The sequence below is a fragment of the Rattus norvegicus genome, chromosome 1 (assembly GCF_036323735.1).
Source record: "Rattus norvegicus strain BN/NHsdMcwi chromosome 1, GRCr8, whole genome shotgun sequence".
Classification (NCBI taxonomy): Eukaryota; Metazoa; Chordata; class Mammalia; order Rodentia; family Muridae; genus Rattus; species Rattus norvegicus.
In genome coordinates, this window is record NC_086019.1 from 72,563,233 (window position 1) to 72,585,193 (window position 21,961).

At 35.7% G+C, this 21,961-nt stretch overlaps 1 protein-coding gene across 1 annotated transcript; it reads left to right on the plus strand.

Moving 5' to 3' along the window:
• Positions 1-3,076: 3,076 nt before the first annotated feature.
• Positions 3,077-20,352, plus strand: Vom2r18 (vomeronasal 2 receptor, 18). The gene is made up of 6 exons (NM_173318.2): positions 3,077-3,425; positions 5,326-5,617; positions 5,943-6,755; positions 8,524-8,751; positions 15,763-15,886; positions 17,702-20,352. Exons 1-6 carry the CDS (start codon positions 3,202-3,204, stop codon positions 18,619-18,621), a joined length of 2,601 nt encoding a protein of 866 aa, NP_775440.1. The 5' UTR covers positions 3,077-3,201; the 3' UTR covers positions 18,622-20,352.
• The last annotated feature ends 1,609 nt before the right edge of the window (positions 20,353-21,961 follow it).

Sequence of the window (21,961 nt, forward strand, 5' to 3'; positions counted from 1 at the left end):
AAAGGAAAAAGCCAAAATATCGCTATTTGCAAATAATATGATAGTGTACATAAGTGACACCAAAAATTCCACTAGAGAGTTTCTACAGCTGATAAACAACTTCAGCAGAGTAGAAGAATATAAAATTAACTCAAACAAATCAGTAGCCTTCCTCTACTCAAATGATAAACAGCTGAGAAAGAAATTAAGGAAATGACAACCTCCACAATAACCACAAGTAATATAAAATACATTGGTCTGACTCTAAACAGGAAAGTGAAAGATCTGTATGTCAAGAACTTCAAGTCTCTGAAGAAAGAAATCAAAGAAAAGCTCACAAGGTGGAAAGATCTCCAACATTCAATGATTGACAGGACTATATTTTGAAAATGGTCATCTTGCCAAAAGCAATCTACAGATTTAATGCAATCCCCATCAAAATTCCAACTCAATTCTTCACAGAACTAGAAAGAGCAATTTGCAGATTCCTTTTGAAAAGAAAAACCAGAATAACAAAAACAATTCTCAGTACTAAAAATGGGGGAATCACCATCTCTGACCTCAAGGTGCATTACAGAGCAGTCATAATAGAAACTGCATGGTATTGGAACAGAGACAGGCAGGTAGATGAATGGAATAGAACTGAAGATGCAAAAGTGAACCCACAAACATATAGTCCTTTGATTTATGAAAAAGATGCTAAAACTATCCAATGGAAAAGAGACAACATTGTCAACACTTGGTGCTGGTTCAACTGGAGGAAATTGTGGAGAAGATTGGAAATTGAACCATTCTCAATACCTTGTTCAACAGTCAAGTGCAGGTGGATCAAAAGACCTCCAACTAAAACCAGACACACTGATAGAAGAGAAAGTGGAGAAGACTCTCAAACATATAGACACAGGGGAAAATTTACTGAATGCAACACCAATGTCTCATGGTGTATGATCAAGTGTTGGCAAATGAGACCTCATAAAAATTCAAAGCTTCTGTAGGAAAAGGCTGTCAATAGGATAAAACAGCAACTCACAGATTGGAAAAAGTTCTTTACCAATCCTACATCGGATAGAGAGCTAATATCGAACCTATTCAATAACTGAAGAGGTTAGACTCCACAGATTTAAATAATCTTATTACATGGGGCACAGAGTTAAAAAAAGAATTCTCAACTGACGCATACCAAATGTCTTAGAAGCACTTAAAGAAATGTTCAAGATCCTTATTTATCAGGGAAATGCAAATCAAATCAACTCTGAGATACCACCTCACACACCAGTCAGAATGGCTAAGATCAAAAACTCAAGTGACAGTAGATGCTGGCGAATATGTAGAGAAAGAGCAAGAGTCCTCAATAGTTGGTTGGATTGCAAGCTGGTATAACCACTCTGGAAACCAGTCTGGTGGCTCCTAAGAAAACTGGACACAGTACTATATGAGGACCCAGCTATACCACTCCTGTGCATACACCCTTAGATGCTCCAATATATAACAATGACACTTGCAGAACTGTGTTCATCTCAGCCTTATTTATATAACTAGAATCTGGAAAGAACCTAAATGTCCTTCAATAGACAAATGTATACAAAAAATATGGTACATTTCCACAATGGAGTACTACTTGGCTATTAAAAACAATGACTTCATGACATTCATAGGCAAATTAATGGAACTAGGAAATATCATCCTGAGTGAAGTAACATAGTCACAAAACATCACAGATGGTATGCAGTCAGTTATAAGTGGATATTAGCTCAAAAGTTTGGAAAACATAAGAAAAAAATCACAGATCATATGAAATCACCAGAAGAATAAAGACCAAAATGGGATGCTTCATTCCTTCTTAGAAAGGAGAAAAAATACTCACGGGAGGAAATACAGAGACAAAGAATGGAATAGGGACTGAAGAAAAGGTCATCTAGAAACTGCCCCATCATCGCTTCTCGGCCTTTTGGTTAAGATCAAGTGTAGAAACTGCCCCATCTGGGGATCCTACCACATGCAGCCACCAAACCCAGTCTCTATTTCTGATACCAAGAATTACTTACTGATAGGAGCTAGATATTGGTGTCTCCTGAGAACCTTTGCCAGAGCCCTACTGATACAGATTGAGGATGTTTACAGTTAATCACTGGACTAAACAGGGGACCTCCAAAGTAGGAGATAGAGAAAAAACTGAAGGAGCTGAAGGGTTTTGCATCATGAAACAAAAATATCAACCAACCAAACCCCACCAGAGCTCCCAGGAACTACACCACCAACCAATGAGTACACATGGAGGAACCCATGACTACAGCCACATATGTGGCAGAGGATGCCATTTTTCAGCATCAAGAGGGAAAAAGTCCTTGGTCTTCTGACTGCTCATTTCCCCATTTGGGATAATGCTATGATGTGAAGGTTTGAGTGGGTGGGTAGGAGTGGTAGCATCCCCATAGAAGCAGGGAGAGGAAGCAGGGAGAGGAAGCATGGCAGCAGGGGGGAAGGGGATAATATTTGAAAAAGAAATACATCAAATATTCAAGAAAACATTTTTAAAAAAGCAACATTTAATATATAATTAAATTGTGGTTCTATGATGGACTTTGTATATTTTTAGGTACAGCAGGATTCAAGACACTTTTGGATTTGTTTGTCATTTTTTATTCTGAAGACATAAATGTGCTTACATAGCACAGATTTGTTTAGATATTCTGTACCTATCACTGCTGTAGGATTGCCCATACTTAATTCTCAGTGGATATTGAATGCTTTAAACATGCTTATCCTTCCCTGAGGATATGTGACGCAATGGCCAGTTTATAACCATGACATCAGAATTTGTGAGTTCTTTCTTAACACTTAATACCTGTCAAACAGTAGATTAATTAACCAAATCCATTAAAATTATTTAAAGTGTTCACATAAACAGAATTTTTTTGGTAGAAGTGGGACCAAATTCCCTTAAAGTGGATTCTTTCCAGGGACCTTAATTTCCACAAACATGTGATGTCAGCCCTCAAGTTACACCATCGTCATCTATATATATATATCAAAGAAGTGTATCACATGCACTGTGGATATCAAATGAAGCTCCTCACGAGAGATTGTCAAAATTCTTCAGGGATGAGGAAACACCTGTAGAAAAGGAAACAAGAATACAGGTATAGCATCTTCTTGGCCAGTGTAGAAGATGGGGATAATTGCTACCTGTTTGCTGATCTGTGCAGCAATTAACTACCAATAATGTCCAGGCTCAGAGCAGGAAAAAATATGCTCACCTTCATTTTACTCTTCTTTCTCCTGAACATTCCACTTTTTGTGCCTAGTTTTATTTATCCCAGGTGCTTTTGGAGTATGAAGAAGAATGAATATCAGGATAGAAACCTGGGAACAGGTTGTATGTTCTTTATTCTAGCAGTACAACAGCCTATGGAAAAAGAGTATTTCAGTCATATTTCGAATATACAGTAAGTACTTTTGTATTTTCCATATAAATGACATCATTAATATTTCCTTAGACTGCTGAGGGTCAGGAGAAAAGCAATGCCAAAAATATTTTGTACTATGTTATCAACTTGCAAACAAGAAAGAACTACAAATTCTTTTAGAAATGTAATGCTCTATTACCACTTTAAATTAACCTGGGATATATTTTTTTCCATCAGCCTTCCCACATACAGGGATGGAAACTGGGCAATAAAAAAACTCCAACGATTATTTACCCTATGTATCCTCCTCTAAACAGTTTCCATAGCACAGATGTCAATGGTTTCTTTAAAAAGAAACACTATCAATTTTTTATAAGTTTATCCTACATTCGTTTAGAAAAATGGCCATAGAGTCCTCTTTTCAGAGTATAATTTCTAGTGCATATGCTAGAGGCCATAATGTTGAAAACACCCATTCCTGTGAAGAGCTTTCATATAGCTTTTAGTTACTTTCTTAAATTTTCTCCATTTGGTCCCCATTTATGAACTAAAGCTGCATCAAGAATTGATGTAAGAAACCTGTTTTCTGAGACCTTCATGTTTTGATCTGTATAACTTCACTGGGTTTTATGTCTTACAAAGTCTAGTTCTCTCTATACAAAAGAGGAAATGTACTGATTATAAAGAACATGTTTTCATTCTTTGAAAAGTGATATATTACTAGTAGTAGTGACTAGTTACTTCCCTTATCACTTACCTAGGTGACAATTTGACATACTATAGTTGGCAATGCTATAAAATAAGGATATAGAAGTTGCGTTTTAGCTCATATTTGCTTTATTATTTTTACCTCATTATTAATCCTACCTCTCTGTTATTAAATCAGAAATTTTTAATATTTAGCACCTATGTCTTTTTTTAGTAATTTTACAAAGTATAGTTGCATATTTTAGCAGTGTGGGCACTATTTCCATTTTGATTTTGTGGACTTCTGATAGTTTTTTTCAGACAAAGTACTTCAGACCACAAAGTCACTGTGATGACTCAATTACTGTGTGTTTCTTAGTGTTTAATATGTAGGAGTTAGTGTTTGATTTTTACAAGTACTAGTCTCAAACTTCTGTAGTATGTTACTAAAATTTTTAAAGATATTTTTCTATGTATTTATAATCAACATTTTAAAGGGCTTGTTTTTAATATATAAAAACACCACAGATGTACAGTTTCTAACTGGAATACATATATTTAGCTGTTAGTGAAAAGTACTAAAGAAGGAATATATGTAATGTTGATTAGTCAGATGTTTTAAATAATTCTGACACAAATTATTATGCTTTTTAAAAACATAAACAAAACAGTATAACTCCATTGCAACTGCATTTTAAAAAAACGAGCATTTTAGATAAGGATGATTATGTGGGGATATAATAAATGTATTTCCTCCTAAAGAAAATGAATTTTAGCTACGTGAGCCAAGTATGGCCTCAACAGACTGCTGTAAACTCAATTGTCATTCTGTTACTGCCTTTGCCAATATAGGAAATTTCATAAAAAAGACCATATACTCAATAGCTCAGATATACCATGTATTTTTCATATTTCTCACTAATTTCAGAAGAATATGTGACCATTTTTTTCCAGTTGGTCAAAGTGAAGTGTGACTTATTTATCTTATTAGCAAATATTCTAAAACAAGAGAAGCAAAAAATGTCTCTGTGAGAACATGAGAGTTGTACATCTCACTTATGGAAGATCACCTCCCATAAACATTTCAAGGCTTTATGAGCTTCCAGCTTCTATAGTTATGTCAAACACACTACACTGGTCACTTCAATTTTTCAGGGTAAGAGCAATAAAATCCAGTACAGGATTGTCCTTCTGTTGACTGCAAATGAAATCTGTAAATTCCTGTCCTTATAAACACTGTAACCTTTTGCAGAACACCTACTGAAAACCAAAAGTATCCTCTCACCTTGGCTTTTTCCATGAATGAAATCAACAACAACCCTGATCTTTTGCCAAATATGTCTTTAGCATTTACATTCTCAGAATATAGTTGTTATTTGGAATCCCACCACAAAAGATTATTTAATTTTTCTTTAAAAAATCATGAAATTCTCCCTAATTTTATCTGTACAAAAGACATCAAGTGTGGAGTGGTACTTACCGGACTTAGTTTGGTAACAACTGTGACACTTCATATAATCCTAAACAATTTCATATTTCAGCAGGTAAGTGTGTGTTTTCATGCATGCATGCATGTGTGCTTGCATGCGTGCATGTGTGCCTGTGTTTGTGTGAATGTGTACATGTGTCCGTATTAGGGGCATGGTGGAAATTCATGAAATCAGATATTTCTTGGTGCCTTATTTGGCCTGAGCCAATCTGTGTACTTCAAGGGTACTTTTCAGAGGCTCTGTAGGGGCTTCTGCATGTCCTCATATGAAATTGAGATGAGGGAAGTGATAGATAGCTCAGATTTCTAGAACTCTACAAAAATGTGTTTATACTTTTTCAGGATTTCATTCTACCTCATGATACTTTCCTGTCTTCTAGTTCCGTCAGCTTACTTATGGACACTTTCATCCTGCTCTGTGTGATCATGAAAATTTTCCTCATCTATATCAGATGGCCTCTGATGATACATCTCTAGCCCTTGCTCTCGTCTCCTTCATAATTCATTTCAGTTGGAACTGGATAGGGTTGGCCATCTCAGACAATGATCAAGGCATACATTTTCTCTCTTATTTGAGAAGAGAGATGGAAAAAAATACAGTCTGCTTTGCCTTTGTCAACATTATTCCAGTCAATATGAATTTATACATGTCAAGAGCTGAAGTGTATTACAGCCAAGTTATGACATCATCCGCAAATGTTGTTATCATTTATGGTGATACAGGGAATACGTTAGCTGTGAGCTTTAGAATGTGGGACTCTCTAGGTATACAGAGACTATGGGTCACCACCTCACAGTGGGATGTCACTCCTTTTAAGAAAGACTTCACATTTGATAATGGATATGGAACTTTTGGTTTTGGACACCGCCACAGTGAGATTTCTGGTTTTAAATATTTTGTTCAGACATTGAACCCTTTCAAATACTCAGATGAATATTTGGTAAAGCTGGAATGGATGTATGTTAATTGTAAAATCTTAGAATATAACTGTAAGTCACTGAAGAACTGCTCCTTTAATCACTCATTGGAATGGCTAATGACACATACTTTTGACATGGCCATTATTGAAGGGAGTTATGAAATATACAATGCTGTATATGCTTTTGCCCATGCACTCCATGAGATGACTCTTCAAAATGTTGATAATGTTCTCCTTCCCAATTATGAAGAACAAAATTATAATTGCAAGATGGTAATACTTCTTCCATTATATGATGTTTCATGTTACCAATGTCTTTAAGACTCTCTTAGATGCCTAAACCAAATGTACTAGAATATATGTTATAAAATAGAATGATTTATGAACCCTTTTCCTACTGTTCATTTAATTCTATTATTAGTCTGAAACTCTATTGTAATGGGAATGTAGTAGAAGTTATAATTTGTGAATGTATAACTGTAATTTTGTTTCAGATCACCTGAATTTAATCACATATTTTAATACTGAAAACATATTCAATCCTTCCTTATGAATCCACTCAATGTTGAACCTTATTCATTAATTTTCAAATATATTCTAATCACTATAGGGGATTTTTTAGCTAGAGATTGCAACTTTTGTTGTTCCCATTGTAGTTTAGGGACATCACTTGGTGCTCTGAGACTATTTACAGGGAAAACACTGCTTAAATTCAGTTTACTACATGCCTGTGTGCTCCTGTACGTGGGTGCATATTGCTCACGGTATATTTGTATTTTTCTGATTCTGTATATTTGTGTTTATACACATAAACCTGATCCAGAGAGAGTTAGCATTAGGTGACTCATATATGTATTTCTTTATCTTCCTCTATGTCAGTCTATGACAGTTAACATACATTTGTCTGTGTTTCAATTACTTTCTATATGGTTGACTTTGTCTATATTTATATTCCTGTTTATATTTATCAATGCATGTGTCTACATTTGACTGTTTGGTTTGTGTGGTTTTGTGTATGTTCTTTTATTGATACTCTGAGAGTACATAGGAAACAGTGCTAGAATTCAGTTTACTACATTTATGTGTGTTTATGTGTGTAGATGTATTATACTGTATATTCTTTGTTTCTGTATATCTGTGTTCATATCTATATCTATGTTTATGTAAACATATAGGTGATGTAGAGATAGAGAGAGATGGAGATAGAAGTAGAGAGAGAAACATTGTAATAGAAGATTCACGTGTGTGTGTTTGTGTGTGTGTGTGTGTGTGTGTGTGTGTGTGTGTGTGTGTGTGTGTGTACCTTTTGTATATCTACCTATATTTTTTGTCAGGGTCAGTGAACATAAAATTTGGCTATGTTTCACTTACTTTCTGTATGGTTGATTTTTCTAAGTGTTTATTCTTACATATATTTATCAGGGCAAAAACACATTTTCCTGTGTGTTTTCTGTATACTTCTTTCATTTAATCATTTCTCTTTTGCCTAGCCTGTATGTCTTTTTATGAGAGCATCAACTTGTCTGTGTGCCAACTTCATTCAGTGAAGGTGTTAGTATTTGTTTTTGTCTACCTATGTATATTTTTGTGCATGTTTTTGCATGCATTTTTATGTGTGTACCTGTATAATTACGTTTTGTGTTTCTGTGTTGGTTTGACTTTCTTGACGCAAATTCTGGCTCTGTGGCTATCTGTATTTTCATATGTGTGTTTGTGCATATGTGTGTATGTTTGTGTAATAAGTGTGAGCTTCTTCCTTGTATATAACTCTATAAGAAATCCAGGCTGTCTATTTTTCATATGTTCGCATGTTTTATACTACAAATACATGTTTGGTGTCTGGATGAAGTTTGTGCTTCTTTGCTAAATTCCTTTTAGAGAATTGAAATTACAGGAACATTATACATTTGTTTATCCCTTAGTTTTCACTGAGGTTTTTCACCTGCATACTCTGAATAAAGTTGCCTTTAAGATGAAACAAGAATGCATTTTATACATTAAGGAATATAGTATATTTTACAGTATGGTGCCTGTCTTTCAGGTTTATTCCTTTCTGAGCAAGACTCAATTCACAAATCCTGTTGGAGACACTGTGAATATGAATCAAAGAAACAAACTGAAGGAAGAGTACGACATTTTCTACAATTGGAATTTTCCACAGGGACTTGGATTTAAAGTGAAAATAGGAATATTTAGTCCATATTTTCCAAAAGGTCAACAGCTTCATTTATCTGAAAATCTGATAGAGTGGTCCACAGGACGTATACAGGTAGGTTATATCTAACTGTACTGATTTAAATTACACTGTTAAGAATGTGCATCCTACCTTCCTTGAGTCTGGTAAAATGTAATGATTGTCATGCAAGAGACCAATTTCTACCCTCCTAAACTATGTTCCTTTTTATTTTTTCAGATGAGTTTTTAATAATTCACTGAGAGTTTCTAACATGCATATCATGTAGTTGCATCATATCAGAACATGCTTCCTGTCTTTACCATTAACATAAAATAGTTTTACAAAACAATTTGACATTATTTCCAGTAAAGTGAGCACTATTCTATTAGTGCTACTTTTACTACTACAGAGTGACTTCTAGTCGTATAATGAAACTCTTCAAAATATGTTTAAATCTCTGGCTTATTGTAAATTCGACATAATCAAGTCACCAATTTTTATTATGTAATTTTAAAGTCTGTTTACTAACTATTCCTAAATTCCCAATACCTCTAGCTAACCGTACATAAACATGTTATGACAATTTTATTTTATGAACTGTATCTTATTTTTCCTGGTTTATTTAAAATATGAATATGGGTGTTGTTTTAATGAATGTATATCTGTGCTACACCTGCATGTTTGGTATATATGGATGACTGAAGAGTATTCGAATCTCAGAGCATTTGCAAGAGCTCAGTACTACTCAGTGGGGGTTAGAAATCAAGTTTGGATACTCTACTCTACTAACAGTTGTTTTAGAGAGCTAAGGTATGTTGATAGCCCTTATTCATACCTTGTGAAAGATAAAGGTGACTAAAGTAAAATTTTCAGCCTCATTAATTCTGGCATAAATCATTCAAACAAACAAGGACATGCATAGTTTCCTTCTCAATATGGGGAGGAATTGGTAATAATAAAGTTTGCTTTTGAGGAATTTTAAACTTAAATTTGTCATATACATACTAAATATAGTATAGGGATGAATTCTGTTGTGTTGATTTTAATGTGTATTATTGAAAATGCCTCAAAGTTGGTTAAAAGTCTTCATGCTTGAAATGAAGTGTTTGCTTGTATTGTATGGAATTTATTGTTGATGTTTTTCCCAGTGCAATTAAGAATATCATTCTTAGGAAAAAGAACATAGAAGGATAAAGTATAGTTACAGAGCTAGATATACATAAAAAAGATAGCATTCAAATCTCTTGTGTTTTCCACCAGACCCTACTTGACTCTTACTAACGCATTCAATGAAAAACTATAGATTTTTTTTAAATCCAACTAGTGTTTTATTCATATATATCATAATTTCATTGTGGAAACTAGTAAATAAAAACAGAAAAACATCAGAGAAATATGATTCAAACCTTAGAGTCACAGACCTAATTTAGAATATAATCAAGGTTATACTAAACAAATAATCAAAAATGATTATAAGAATGTTTAAAAAAATCAAAGAATGGGGTTGGGGATTTAGCTCAGTGGTAGAGCACTTGCCTAGCAAGCGCAAGGCCCTGGGTTTGGGTTTGGTCCCCAGCTCCAAAAAAAAAAAAAAAAAAAAAAAAAAAAATCAAAGACTGAAGTACCTAACTCTTAGAGAATACAATGAAAATAAAAACTTTATTAAACACTCTATGAGTATATGACAAAGAACATCCAGAGAGTTATAAAATAATGAGCAAATTTCAAACTAAAATAAGAAATGGAAAAAGAAAATAAAACAAATAAATACCTTAGTGAAAGGACACACAAAATGAATACTCCACGTTCAACATAGCATGAAATACATGAGGAGAAGACATAAGAATTAAAACCTCAAAAGATGACACAGAATAAAACAAGGAAAAAATGAAAATCACAGTGACTAAGGGAGCATGATTAAAAGATCAAATGTAAAACCTAAGGAAACAATACAAGGAAGGAAACACTATAGGTATCAATAGTAAATTCATTATATTGTAGACCTACATTTTCAAACCAATATGGAGTTGGATACCTGTCTAGTATCAGCATTTAAATAGCAAATGATCAATGTTAAAAATGAAATATTTTTGGCATATTTAACTTTTTTTTTGTAACAAAGGGAGGATATGAAAGCTGCAAGAGAGAACTCCAAAGGAAGTCCTTCCATGCATGACAGCAGGTTCCACCAGCAAAACTCATTTTTAAATGAAAGTAGTTAATGAATTCATTGATATATTATCTTTATATCTGGACACCAATTTACACTGCCTACTCTACTCCTACTCCTAGTCCTTCTCCTATTCTTCCCCTCTTTCCCATCCAATATTCCTTCCTTCTTCAGAAAAGGGGAGCCCACGATCATACATCAATTTAGTATGGCATATCATATTGCACAACAACTAGGCACAGTTTCAGGTTCTCCTAATGGGACCAGGGGAGGCAGCAGAGAAGGTGGTAAGATTCACAAGGGTTCAACCCTTTGTCTTCATATTGTTTCCTCTGGATATTTTTGTTTCCCTTTCTCAGAAGGTTTGAAGCATCAACACTTTGGTCTTCCTTCTCCTTGAGTTCATTTGGTTTTTAAATTGTATCTTGGGTTTTGCTAGCTTGAACTTTTGGGCTTATATTTGCTTATCAATGAGTGCATACCAAAGGACATCCAGAAACTGCCCCACCTGGGGGAATCCATCACATATACAAACACCAAACACAGACAATATTGCGGATGCCAAGAAGTGCATGCTGACAGGAGCCTTATACAAATGTCTCCTGAGAGGCTGTACCACAGCCTGAAATATAAGGTGAATATAAGGTGGAAGCTCACAGGCAACCATTGAACTGAGAATGAGGTCCCCAGTGAACTAGTCAAAGAAAGGAATGAAGTAGCTGAAAGGGTTTGGAACCCTATAAGAAGAACAATAATAACAACCAAACAAACATCCCAGAGTTACCAGGGACTAAGCTACCATCCCAAGAATACACACCGATGGACCTATGGCTCCATCTGCATGAATAGAAGAGGATGGACTTGTTGGGCTTTGGTGGGAGAAGAGACCCTTGGTACAGTCAAGGGTCAAGGCACCAGTGTAGGGTAATGTCAGGGCTAGAAGTTGAGAGAGGGTAGTGTCAGTAAAGGAGCACTTCCACAGAAGCAGGAAAAGAATGGATGGAATAGCAGGTTTCTGGAGGGGAAACTGGGAAAGGGGATAACATTAAAAATGTAAATTAAAAAATCCTATAAAAGACAAAATGTAAAAGAAAAAAATCACAAGGGCAGAAAACAAAATCAGACACAGGACCTGCTACTGCTTTTAGGTGTCCCCATATAATGACCAAGCTTCACAAGTTTACACATGTTTAGAGTATGTAGTTTAGTCCTGTGAATTTTTGTGGTATGTGGTTCAGACTCTTGTGACTTTGGGTTCCAGGTCAGTTGATATGTAGGATTTCTTGTATCCTTGATCCCTCTTGCTCTTACAGTTCTTTGTCCTCTTATCCAAGATTCCCCACACTTTGCCTATTTTGGGGGCGTTGATTTCTGAATTGGTTTCATCAATGGCTGGTTGAATGCTCTCATATGACAATTATGCTAGATTCTTGCCTGCAAATATTTCAGAATTTTTTTTTACCAGCATCAGGGGTGAGCTTTCTCTCTTGGCAACATTTTCAAGCTGTGCCAGTCATTGGTTAGTTATCTCCTCATCCTCTGCTGTCTTTATTACTGCACGTCTTTAGGCAGGGTAAAGTATAGTTTAATGGATCTGTGGTTAGGATATAGTCTCAATCCCAACACTGAAAATCTTCTTGGTTTTTGGAGATGGCCATTACAGACTCCATATCCCATTTTTATAGGAGAGTTAGCCATAGTTATCCTCATAAATTTCTGGGAGTTTCTATTGCTCTAATATTCTAGCATGACTCAGAGTTGCCACCCCCATTTTAGTGCTCTCTCCAAACAACCTGTTTATTTGCCCTCCCCTTCTTTTCTCATCCCATCACACTCCCATTCAGTCCCTAAACCCACTCACATACTATGTCTACACTATTTCCCCTTCTCAGGGAGATATATGTGTCCCACGTTGTGCCATTCTTGTTACTTAGCTTCTTAGGTTTTGTTCGATGTAGCATACCGTGGATAGTTTTAAAGGAGGAGAACTTAAAAATATATATTTAAGACATTTAGAGACATAACTGCCAACTCAGTTACTATATGCAGTGAATTTACTCCTTATAATAAAAGGAGACAAAAAAACTTTCAGGACGAACACAATTACAAAAATCATAACTCAACAATGAGCACTATGAAAGTCATTATAAAAACTCTATCATATTTAATACTAAGATGAACACAAGCGATCAAAATAATGTATAAACACCACTCGAGTGACAGAAATACACTTTAGAAAAATATTCAATATTGAAATAACAATTAAAATATAATATACAGAATATTTTAGTGATATTTGAATGTTTGTGGTCACCTGTACTCAAAAATCATAAGTAATGAGTCTAATTTATTTTTAACATAATTTTTATTGATTCATTCGAAATTTCAAATCATGTACCAAGATCATATTAAATTTCCAGGTGTCTCATTTTGCTTCTCCATGATAGCACCGCACAAATATTTTTTTTTAAAAAATTGTGGTTAAAAGTCCAATTTCTGTTATTTATGCACTCACAGAATGTGAGGGTTTGTATATGCTTCACCCATGTATTGACACTCTTTGGAATAGTGGTCTTTTTGGATTAGGTGTGTCACATTGGGTATGGGTTTTAAGACTATCATCTTCCTGCTTTTATCTTTTGTGGACATTCAAGAATCTTGATTAAGATCTTCAGCAGACTTCAACATCACAACTGAAGGATCAGGTCTTGTGTGTTGTAATATGTATTAATTAATCCTGCATCTGGTTTGCTACCTGCCTCAATGATTTATGTTAGCCAATGAAACACACTTATAGACTTTATATCTTCTTATGAATTAAAGAGCACAAATGCTGGGTCACTGCCCAAATTCCTTGCTGTTAATTCCTACTTATTGCTTATTAATTCTATGTTCCTTTAAGCTGCGTGTAACTCCAATTAGTTATCATTCTGGGGCATGTTTTCTTGGCACAGAGTCTGGGGCACTCTCCTTGTATTTTTTTCCACATGGGAGTCTGTCTTTCCTCTGTTGGCACTCCAAGTATCCAGCATGTAGACCCTTCTCTTCCTCCTCTTGGTTCCAAGCCCTAGGAAGGCTAAAACTAGACTCTTTCGGTCCTTCCCAGCTATTGGCTCTTGTTGTCTTAATTTACAAATGAAATCCAACTGAGGACAGATTCCAAGAAGCTACTTGAAGACACTGTAGTACAAGCAGGTTTTTTGGAAACATAAGTAGCATTCATAATACAAAAACCTACAGCTGCAAAAAAATGACTTTATTCCATTGTTCAACATATGCATATCAGTTAAGTGTGAAGCATCACAAACCTAAATACAAGGATAGAACTCTATTACTATCCAAAAGCATGCAGAAAAGACTTTTAATAAAATATAGGGTTCATTCAGAATTTTAAAAAGGAGAACGAAAACATGACAAACTAAGAGAACAAATGTTGTCATAGTAGTTTTCTATAGTAAACTTACTAATGACATTATACTATATGGAGAGGAGGATCAAAGAATTTCCATTAAAACTAGAAACGTGGTTAAGTTTTTCTAGTGGTACATGTATTCAATCTATATTCTTTGAATTAAGTGTCAGGATAATCTCTTTCCACTCATGGCTAGTCTGCCTTTTCTATTGAATCTACAGAAATCAGAGAAGAAATGGATATTCTGCCTTAAATTTAATTAGCAGAATCCAGATGAGAAAATGTGTTTTTTCAACTCAGTCTCAAAATAGTCTTAAAATCTAGGTATGAAATAAAATAATTAAAATTAAATGTATAAAAAGAAGGAAAGTACTCTGTCCTTATCTATATAAGAAGTTGAAATCTATCAATATGACATATTTAGACCCTGTTTCAACAAAAAAAAATATTAAAAGGAGAGTTGTGCTTAATCATATTCCTGGAAACCATCACAGGATCCTGTGAGTATATTTCTGTGATCACAACATCAAATGGCACATGAAACAAAGGATGCAAATTCATCATGCAGAATCAGCAAAATTAAAATGCCGCATATAGACACCCATCACCAGAGTCATTGTAATAACAACATTTTCTTAATTTAAGAAATAATTAACTTTAAGCCATGTAAATTTTCACCATATTTACCACTTTATAAAGAGTTTTCTCTTCAGGAAACACTCCACCTTCCAGGTCACTATACAGAAACTCAGCATCTCCTCACCAAAATGCAATAGTGGTGATCATATGCAGGTGTTTTTGTCTGTTTCCACTTAGTTTCCTAAGATTGTTTTCCTAATGTTGTTGACATTATTTTGGTTATCTGATATTTGAGATCGTATTTCCCTGGATTTGTATGCCTTTACACATAATTGAATACTAAGGTGATGTAATTGAACACTAACTATAAAGAAAGTGAGGAAGAAAAGTTAGATTTGGCTCATGAGTTACAATCAAGGGAAGACAAGGTCTGAATAATGCAACTTAAACAAAGTCACTCAAGGAACTCTGCTTACTGGCTTGTTCTTCATGATGTGTAATGTACCACTGCCTACAAGGAACATTGCTCTCACTAAGCTGGGAACTCCTACATCAATTACCAATTTAAAATATGATTCACATATATGATGAGAGACTATTCTGATGGAGATAATATCTCTATTAGGATTATTTGTGTTTTTATAATGTACTTTGTGTTAAGGAGACGAGAATTAAATAGAATAACCAGCCTGCAGTATTTGCACTGGTTGCATACAAGACACTACTACCTCTTCTTCCTGAATTTCATGTTGATGAGAAACAATTCAACTTTCCCACAACTTTTTCCATATATTGATGACTGTCATATACTGTACTATGTAAAATCTGGTAACTTTGTTGGTTTGTTTAAAACAAACTCATTAATATCACATGCCTATTTAACACAATTACAGAAGGGGTAATTAAAACACTTGTTAGCAGGTTATATCTCTTTTTCCTTTAGATGCCAACCTCTGTGTGCAGTGCCGATTGTGGTCCTGGATTTAGAAAAGTCTGGAAGAATGGAATGCCAGCCTGTTGTTTTGACTGCAGTCCCTGCCCAGAAAATGAAATTTCTAATGAGACAAGTGAGTATTTCCTGCAGGGATAAGATCTTCAAATGGATTATTAACCTGCACCAATGTAGGAAATGCTGAAGTGTTCTAAAATAGAATGGTAAAAATATGTATCACTTTCCCAAGTTAGTCATTATATGAATACAATAACTGAAAATATTTTTAAGACAAAAGTAGAACTTGCCATATATCTTTGAAACATCAAAAATTTATAGTAGATGAGATATTCTCAAATAAACAGTTTTAATAAGAAAAATTTAGTGTTAGTGTGTTCTAGAGAAGATCATTTCTTGTGAATAATTCTCTCTAAAAATATATGTATTTCAAGAATCTTTAAAACATTTATAGTATATTGTCCTGATGTATGTACACTTACATAAGTGTATGAAAAACTATCAAGTACAGAAGGACATGGAATACAGAATAAGGCATGTGAGTAGTGGGAATTAAATCAAACTCCTTTGTAAGACTAATGAAAACGTAAACAATAATTTGTAAATTTCTTTGAAACTGTTAAGAATAAGATATGAGATTTGTATAATAAAGACATTTTTGAAGAAACAAATCCATTTATTTTTAAAAAATTGACAGAAACTTATGTCTTTATTATAGTAGAAACTTTTAAAAAATGTTCAATGTTATTCGAATGTAGAAAAGTGAGAATCACTGTTTACACACTATGTATAAATATTAGGAGTTCTCTATTCCATATTAGTATAAATAGCACCTAGTTAATATTTTCCACAATAGAATACATTAAAATGATTTAGTCCTGAAAGGATTTAGCCACAATTTTTCATATGGTATTGGAACATGCATAGCCCATATTAGTCAAATAACTATTTAGTCAGGATTTACTAAATTCAATTGACAGCCATGCATTTTCCCCCTTTTTAGTGTGTCAACTTATATAATTGAATAGAAGTCCTTAAAGTATTTTATGAACAGTAAGATGGTTTAGCAATTAAATCCTTTCCCACTAATTATCAAGATGTTAGTTTATTCCCCAAACCCATATAATAAGAGGTAACCAACCATTTCTTTTCTGATATTCATGCAGTACTACACATAACATACGCATAAGTAATTCAAGAAGGATTCTTGAATACTCCTGACATTGGTGCTGGGAACAAAACAAAAATACTCTCTAAGATTAACACATTCTCTTCACAGCCAAGCAAAATTCCTATACCCTGAAACAAATTAAATACTGGCTGACAACTAAAGCATTATTCCATATAAAAGACTTCAAATCTTGAAAAAAATATTATCCCTTATTGCAATTATATAATCATTCAGTCAAATTGCAATCAGATTTTCTAAACATACCCAGGTGGGTCTTAGAGAGCATCTTACATTCAGTGATAGGGTTACAACCTTTTATGATAAAGTCTCATAAATATTGTATTACTACAGTCAAAATGAGACAAAAGTAGATATGATTTATTTATTTTTGCTGGTACAAAAATTGATATCATGTAAATGTCAGTTTTTATTCTCAACCTCATAGTTGAACCTCAAAATTCCAATTACTCAGGTTCATGACAACATTTCTTATTTTTACATATAAGTACATTTAAAAATATACACACCCATGATAAATGATCACAACAATATAGCAAAATAGACAAAAAAATTTCTAGCTTACTTTCTCGATAATAACAATAAACATTTGTTACTGAAATCAATTATGTTATTGCCCTTAACTGATCTTCAATTTATTGTCAGCAACCAGATTCACATATTGAAACACTTCTATGTACTTAAATGAAATATCCTGACAGTAGAATTGTTGAAGCTGCACTAATAGCTTCATTTCTCCATCAGATGTGGAATTGTGTGTCCAGTGTCCAGAGGACCAATATGCTAACCAAGAGCAGAATCACTGCATTCACAAAGCTCGTATCTTTCTCTCTTATGATGAACCCTTGGGGATGGCTCTTTCCTTAATGGCCTTATGCCTCGCTGCACTCACAGTTGTGGTTCTTGGAGTCTTTGTGAAACATCACAGAACTCCCATAGTTAAGGCCAATAACTGCACTCTCACCTACATCTTGCTCATCGCACTCATCTTTTGTTTCCTCTGCCCCTTGTTCTTCATTGGCCATCCAAACTCAGCTACCTGCATCCTTCAGCAAATCACATTTGGAGTTGTGTTCACTGTGGCTATTTCCACTGTGTTGGCCAAAACAACCACTGTCATTCTGGCTTTCAGAGTCACAGCCCCTCATAGAATGATGAAGTACTTTCTTGTTTCAAGGGCATCTAACTACATCATTCCCATTTGTACTCTCATTCAAATTATTGTATGTGCCATCTGGCTAGGAGCTTCTCCTCCTTCTGTTGATATTGATGCACAGTCTGAGCATGGTCACATCATCATTGCTTGCAACAAGGGTTCAGTCACTGCTTTTTACTGTGTCCTGGGATATCTGGCCTGCCTGGCCTTTGTGAGCTTCACCCTGGCTTTCCTTTCCAGAAACCTGCCTGTCACCTTCAATGAAGCCAAGTCCATGACATTCAGCATGCTGGTGTTCTGCAGTGTCTGGGTCACTTTCCTACCTGTTTACCATGGCACCAAAGGCAAGGTTATGGTGGCTGTTGAGATCTTTTCCACCTTGGCTTCTAGTGCAGGAATGTTGGGATGCATTTTTGCTCCAAAATGCTACACAATACTGTTTAGACCAGACAGAAATTCTCTTCAAATGATCAGGGAGAAGTCATCTTCTCATACTCACATTTTATAAAGTCTGACTGACACAGGCATTGTTGGTTCATAATCACCAAATATTCGATTACATTGCCATATCTATTTTTAGAATGACTGTCACTGTTCCCTTTGATGATATTGCGTAGCAAGATCATGTCTACTGAGGACTACCTTATCTCCTATAATCTTCCAACATTTTCTACATCAATCCTACTCTTTTAGAGAAAGAGATAATAGAATTTTAAACATTTTCAGAATTAGAGTTCTTCTAGGAACAGAGAAGAGAAAGAATTATTTTTTCAACAGGTTGATAGAATATCAGGAAAGGGGTTGAAGTCACAACAATATAAATAAAGCCCTGCTCTTGTACAGGAACTTATGAATACTCAATCCCACCAACTACCATTAACAACCACATGTAACAAATGTTAAAAAGGATCAGATGGTTTCTTATTGTCTCCAAATTTGCCTGAACTTATTTATGCACATAATGAGACACACACACACACACACACACACACACACACACAAACACACACACAAATACAAATTCCATAAAATTTTAAAAATATAGAATATTACAAAGACTTAACACTGGCAATCTGCTCTTCAATGTTCATAATTACAGGAACTTACAGGAAAATATGGGACATAGGTAGAGATGACTGGGTTTATGTTAAGTCATTTTAAATAAGAACCCTCAATTTTAAGTGTATCATAAAAGACACAGTTGTGAAATTTTCAAGGACAGCACTACTTGTTGAAATAATCTCCATCTGTGGAATTTATAGGGTTTTGTGACAAAGATCAGTTCTGATATCAGAGAGTAAACTGAAGCAGGCAACCATTAGTTGTCAGCACTGACAGCAGCTAATGGAGGTTGCTTCAGAAATCAATTGAGGTTGATTCTGGCAATGAGCAGTTAGAGAAGATAAAAAACAGGGAAATCAAATATTCACACACACACACACACACACGTACACTCACATGCACAAGCAAGTGCATGCATGCAAACTCACACAGACTACTTGAAGCAAAGGCAAGGTCCAGCCACTTGAAACATACAAATGTGTACATATAGACAGACACAGACAAACACATACATATCCACATGTTAAATGGCTGGAGCAATGTCAGCCAGCAGGCTCCATGTATTTCACATATGTACATATATGCATGTAAATAAATATTCAGATATACACATATTCACATGTACTGGTGGGTAGGTGGAATAAAGTTCCAAAAAACAGGCCCCAGGAATTTTACACATAATGTACAGACATATATAAACACTATTGGTGGAAGAACAAGCTCCAACATATTCAGGGAAGCATTGCATATACATACATATAGATTTGATGGATGGAACAAAGTTCCAACAAATTCTCACATGAACTTTATATATGTATATACATGAAAGGCAGCCTGGTTCCCAGTTGATCAGAGGTTTGAAAGCCCAGTGACCCTAAAAAAGATGGTAGCCATTTAGCCTGATTCCCAGTAAACCAGGCAAGTCACTAGCCACAGCCCTCCATAGAATTTTGGCCATCAGTCACTTAAGCCCAACACCCTCCACAGATTAAAGGAAGTGATTACAGGTCACAGGGACTCAGAACACATTTCCATTATGTGACATAGTCAAAGACTTGGAGACTTAGCCAATAAACTTTCCTTCCCTGAAACTCCTCCCTGCAGGCCAACCTTGAAAAGAGGGGTATGGTTTTACTCATCTGCTTTCAGCCGTGACAATAAATGACTTAAAACAATGGACTCTTTCTTTTCATTGTGATCCAACCTGGGGAGGCACACAGAAGGCCTTGGTCTACAAAGCCACTGGCTAATCTCGCTTAGAAGTCCTCCTGCACTGCCAGTCTTCCCTTCCACCCAGCCTACAGCCCTCCACAGTGCTGCCTTGAAGCCAAAACCTCTCCCCCATAGGACCAACCAGAGTGCTATCCCTCTTTTACCCCTTGGCCCTGGGCTAGATCCAGCTTGTGGACTCCCACTCTGTTCTCAGTAATTCTAAGGCATTCAGTGAGAGTATGAGAACCTGAGGGTCCCAACCTCCTTGTAGGCCCAGGGACTCCGAGCCAGCTGCACCTGTGTCCTCTGCCACAGACCATGCTTCCCCACCTCAGGAGCTGTGTCCCGGGGCTGCCCTACGTCCCTCATGAAAAAACACTATGTTCCCAATACCTTGACAGTAGGTAATATTACATAATACAGGTAAGGTAAAGAAAGAACTTGTTATTGATTAACAAGATACAAACAAGACAAACAAGAAAAGTTTTTCAGCAAGTTTCTCTTTCTTGCAAACACCAATCTGAGGTTTAAAAAAGGAAGAAATCTGTGCTCACTTCGGCAGCACATATACTAAAAAAAGAAGAAATCTATTTTTTCTGATATTATTTTTATTGGAAATATTTTATTTACATTTCAAATATTATCCTCTTTCCCAGTTTCCCATCTATAAACTCCCGATTCCGTCCCTTTTCCTGCTTCTTCTATTAGGGTGTTCCCCTACTCACCTACACATTCCTGCCTGCCTGCACTGACATTCCCCTACACTGGAGTATCCAGTCTTGGTAGGACCAGGGGCTTCTCCTGCCATTGGTGTCCATCAAGGCCATCCTTGACTCCATATGCAGCTGGATCCATGGGTCTGTCCATGTGTACTCTTTGGATAGTTGTTTAGTCTCTGGGAGTTCTGGTTGGCTGATATTGTTCTTCTTATGGGGTTGAAAACCCCTTCAGCTCCTTCAATCATTTCTGTAATTATTCCACTGAGGACCTGTGGGGCTCTGGTGCTGGGGTGGTTCAGCTAGGTGCGTGAGTTCCAGCAAGAAGGAGAGAACTCAGGCAGGTAGAGGGACCAGCTTTTGCTTCCTCCACTGCTGGTTCTGTTTCTGCCATGAAGCTTCATTTTGGTTGCTCACAATGGGCAGAGCTGGGGAGGGGTGGAGGGGAGCTTCTGGCAGTGATGATTTCAGGAGAGCAGATCTCTTCCCCAAGCAGGGGTATTACAGCTCTTATGAAAGAATCTCTCAGAAGATGGAATAATCCTTGTACCCTTTTAATTTTGAACAAGATTCCTAAATGCTTTTTTGTTTGTTTGTTTTGTTTTTTACTTTTGTTTTTTTTGTTTTTTGTTTTTGTTTTTTTTGTTTTTTGATGGGTCAGTATCTGACAGCAGGTACTACCTATTGGTTTGGCCTGAGAGCTTAGGAAGACCTCATCTACATATTCAGAGCTGTGGTCCTCTTTCTTTGACTGAACTGTCTTGAGCCAACTTGACCTATGGTCATGTCTTCACCTGTGGAGGAGGGGTTTAGGGTGTTGTCCTCTATGACTGATCTGTCTTGAGCCTAGGTAACCTG

Excerpts from the sequence above, each read along its gene's own strand:
- Vom2r18 (NM_173318.2), top strand. The coding sequence starts at position 3,202 with ATGTCCAGGCTCAGAGCAGGAAAAAATATGCTCACCTTCATTTTACTC. Across the intron at positions 6,756-8,523 it reads AAAATTATAATTGCAAGATG|GTTTATTCCTTTCTGAGCAA; the intron begins GTAATACTTCTT and ends CCTGTCTTTCAG. Across the intron at positions 15,887-17,701 it reads TGAAATTTCTAATGAGACAA|ATGTGGAATTGTGTGTCCAG; the intron begins GTGAGTATTTCC and ends TTTCTCCATCAG.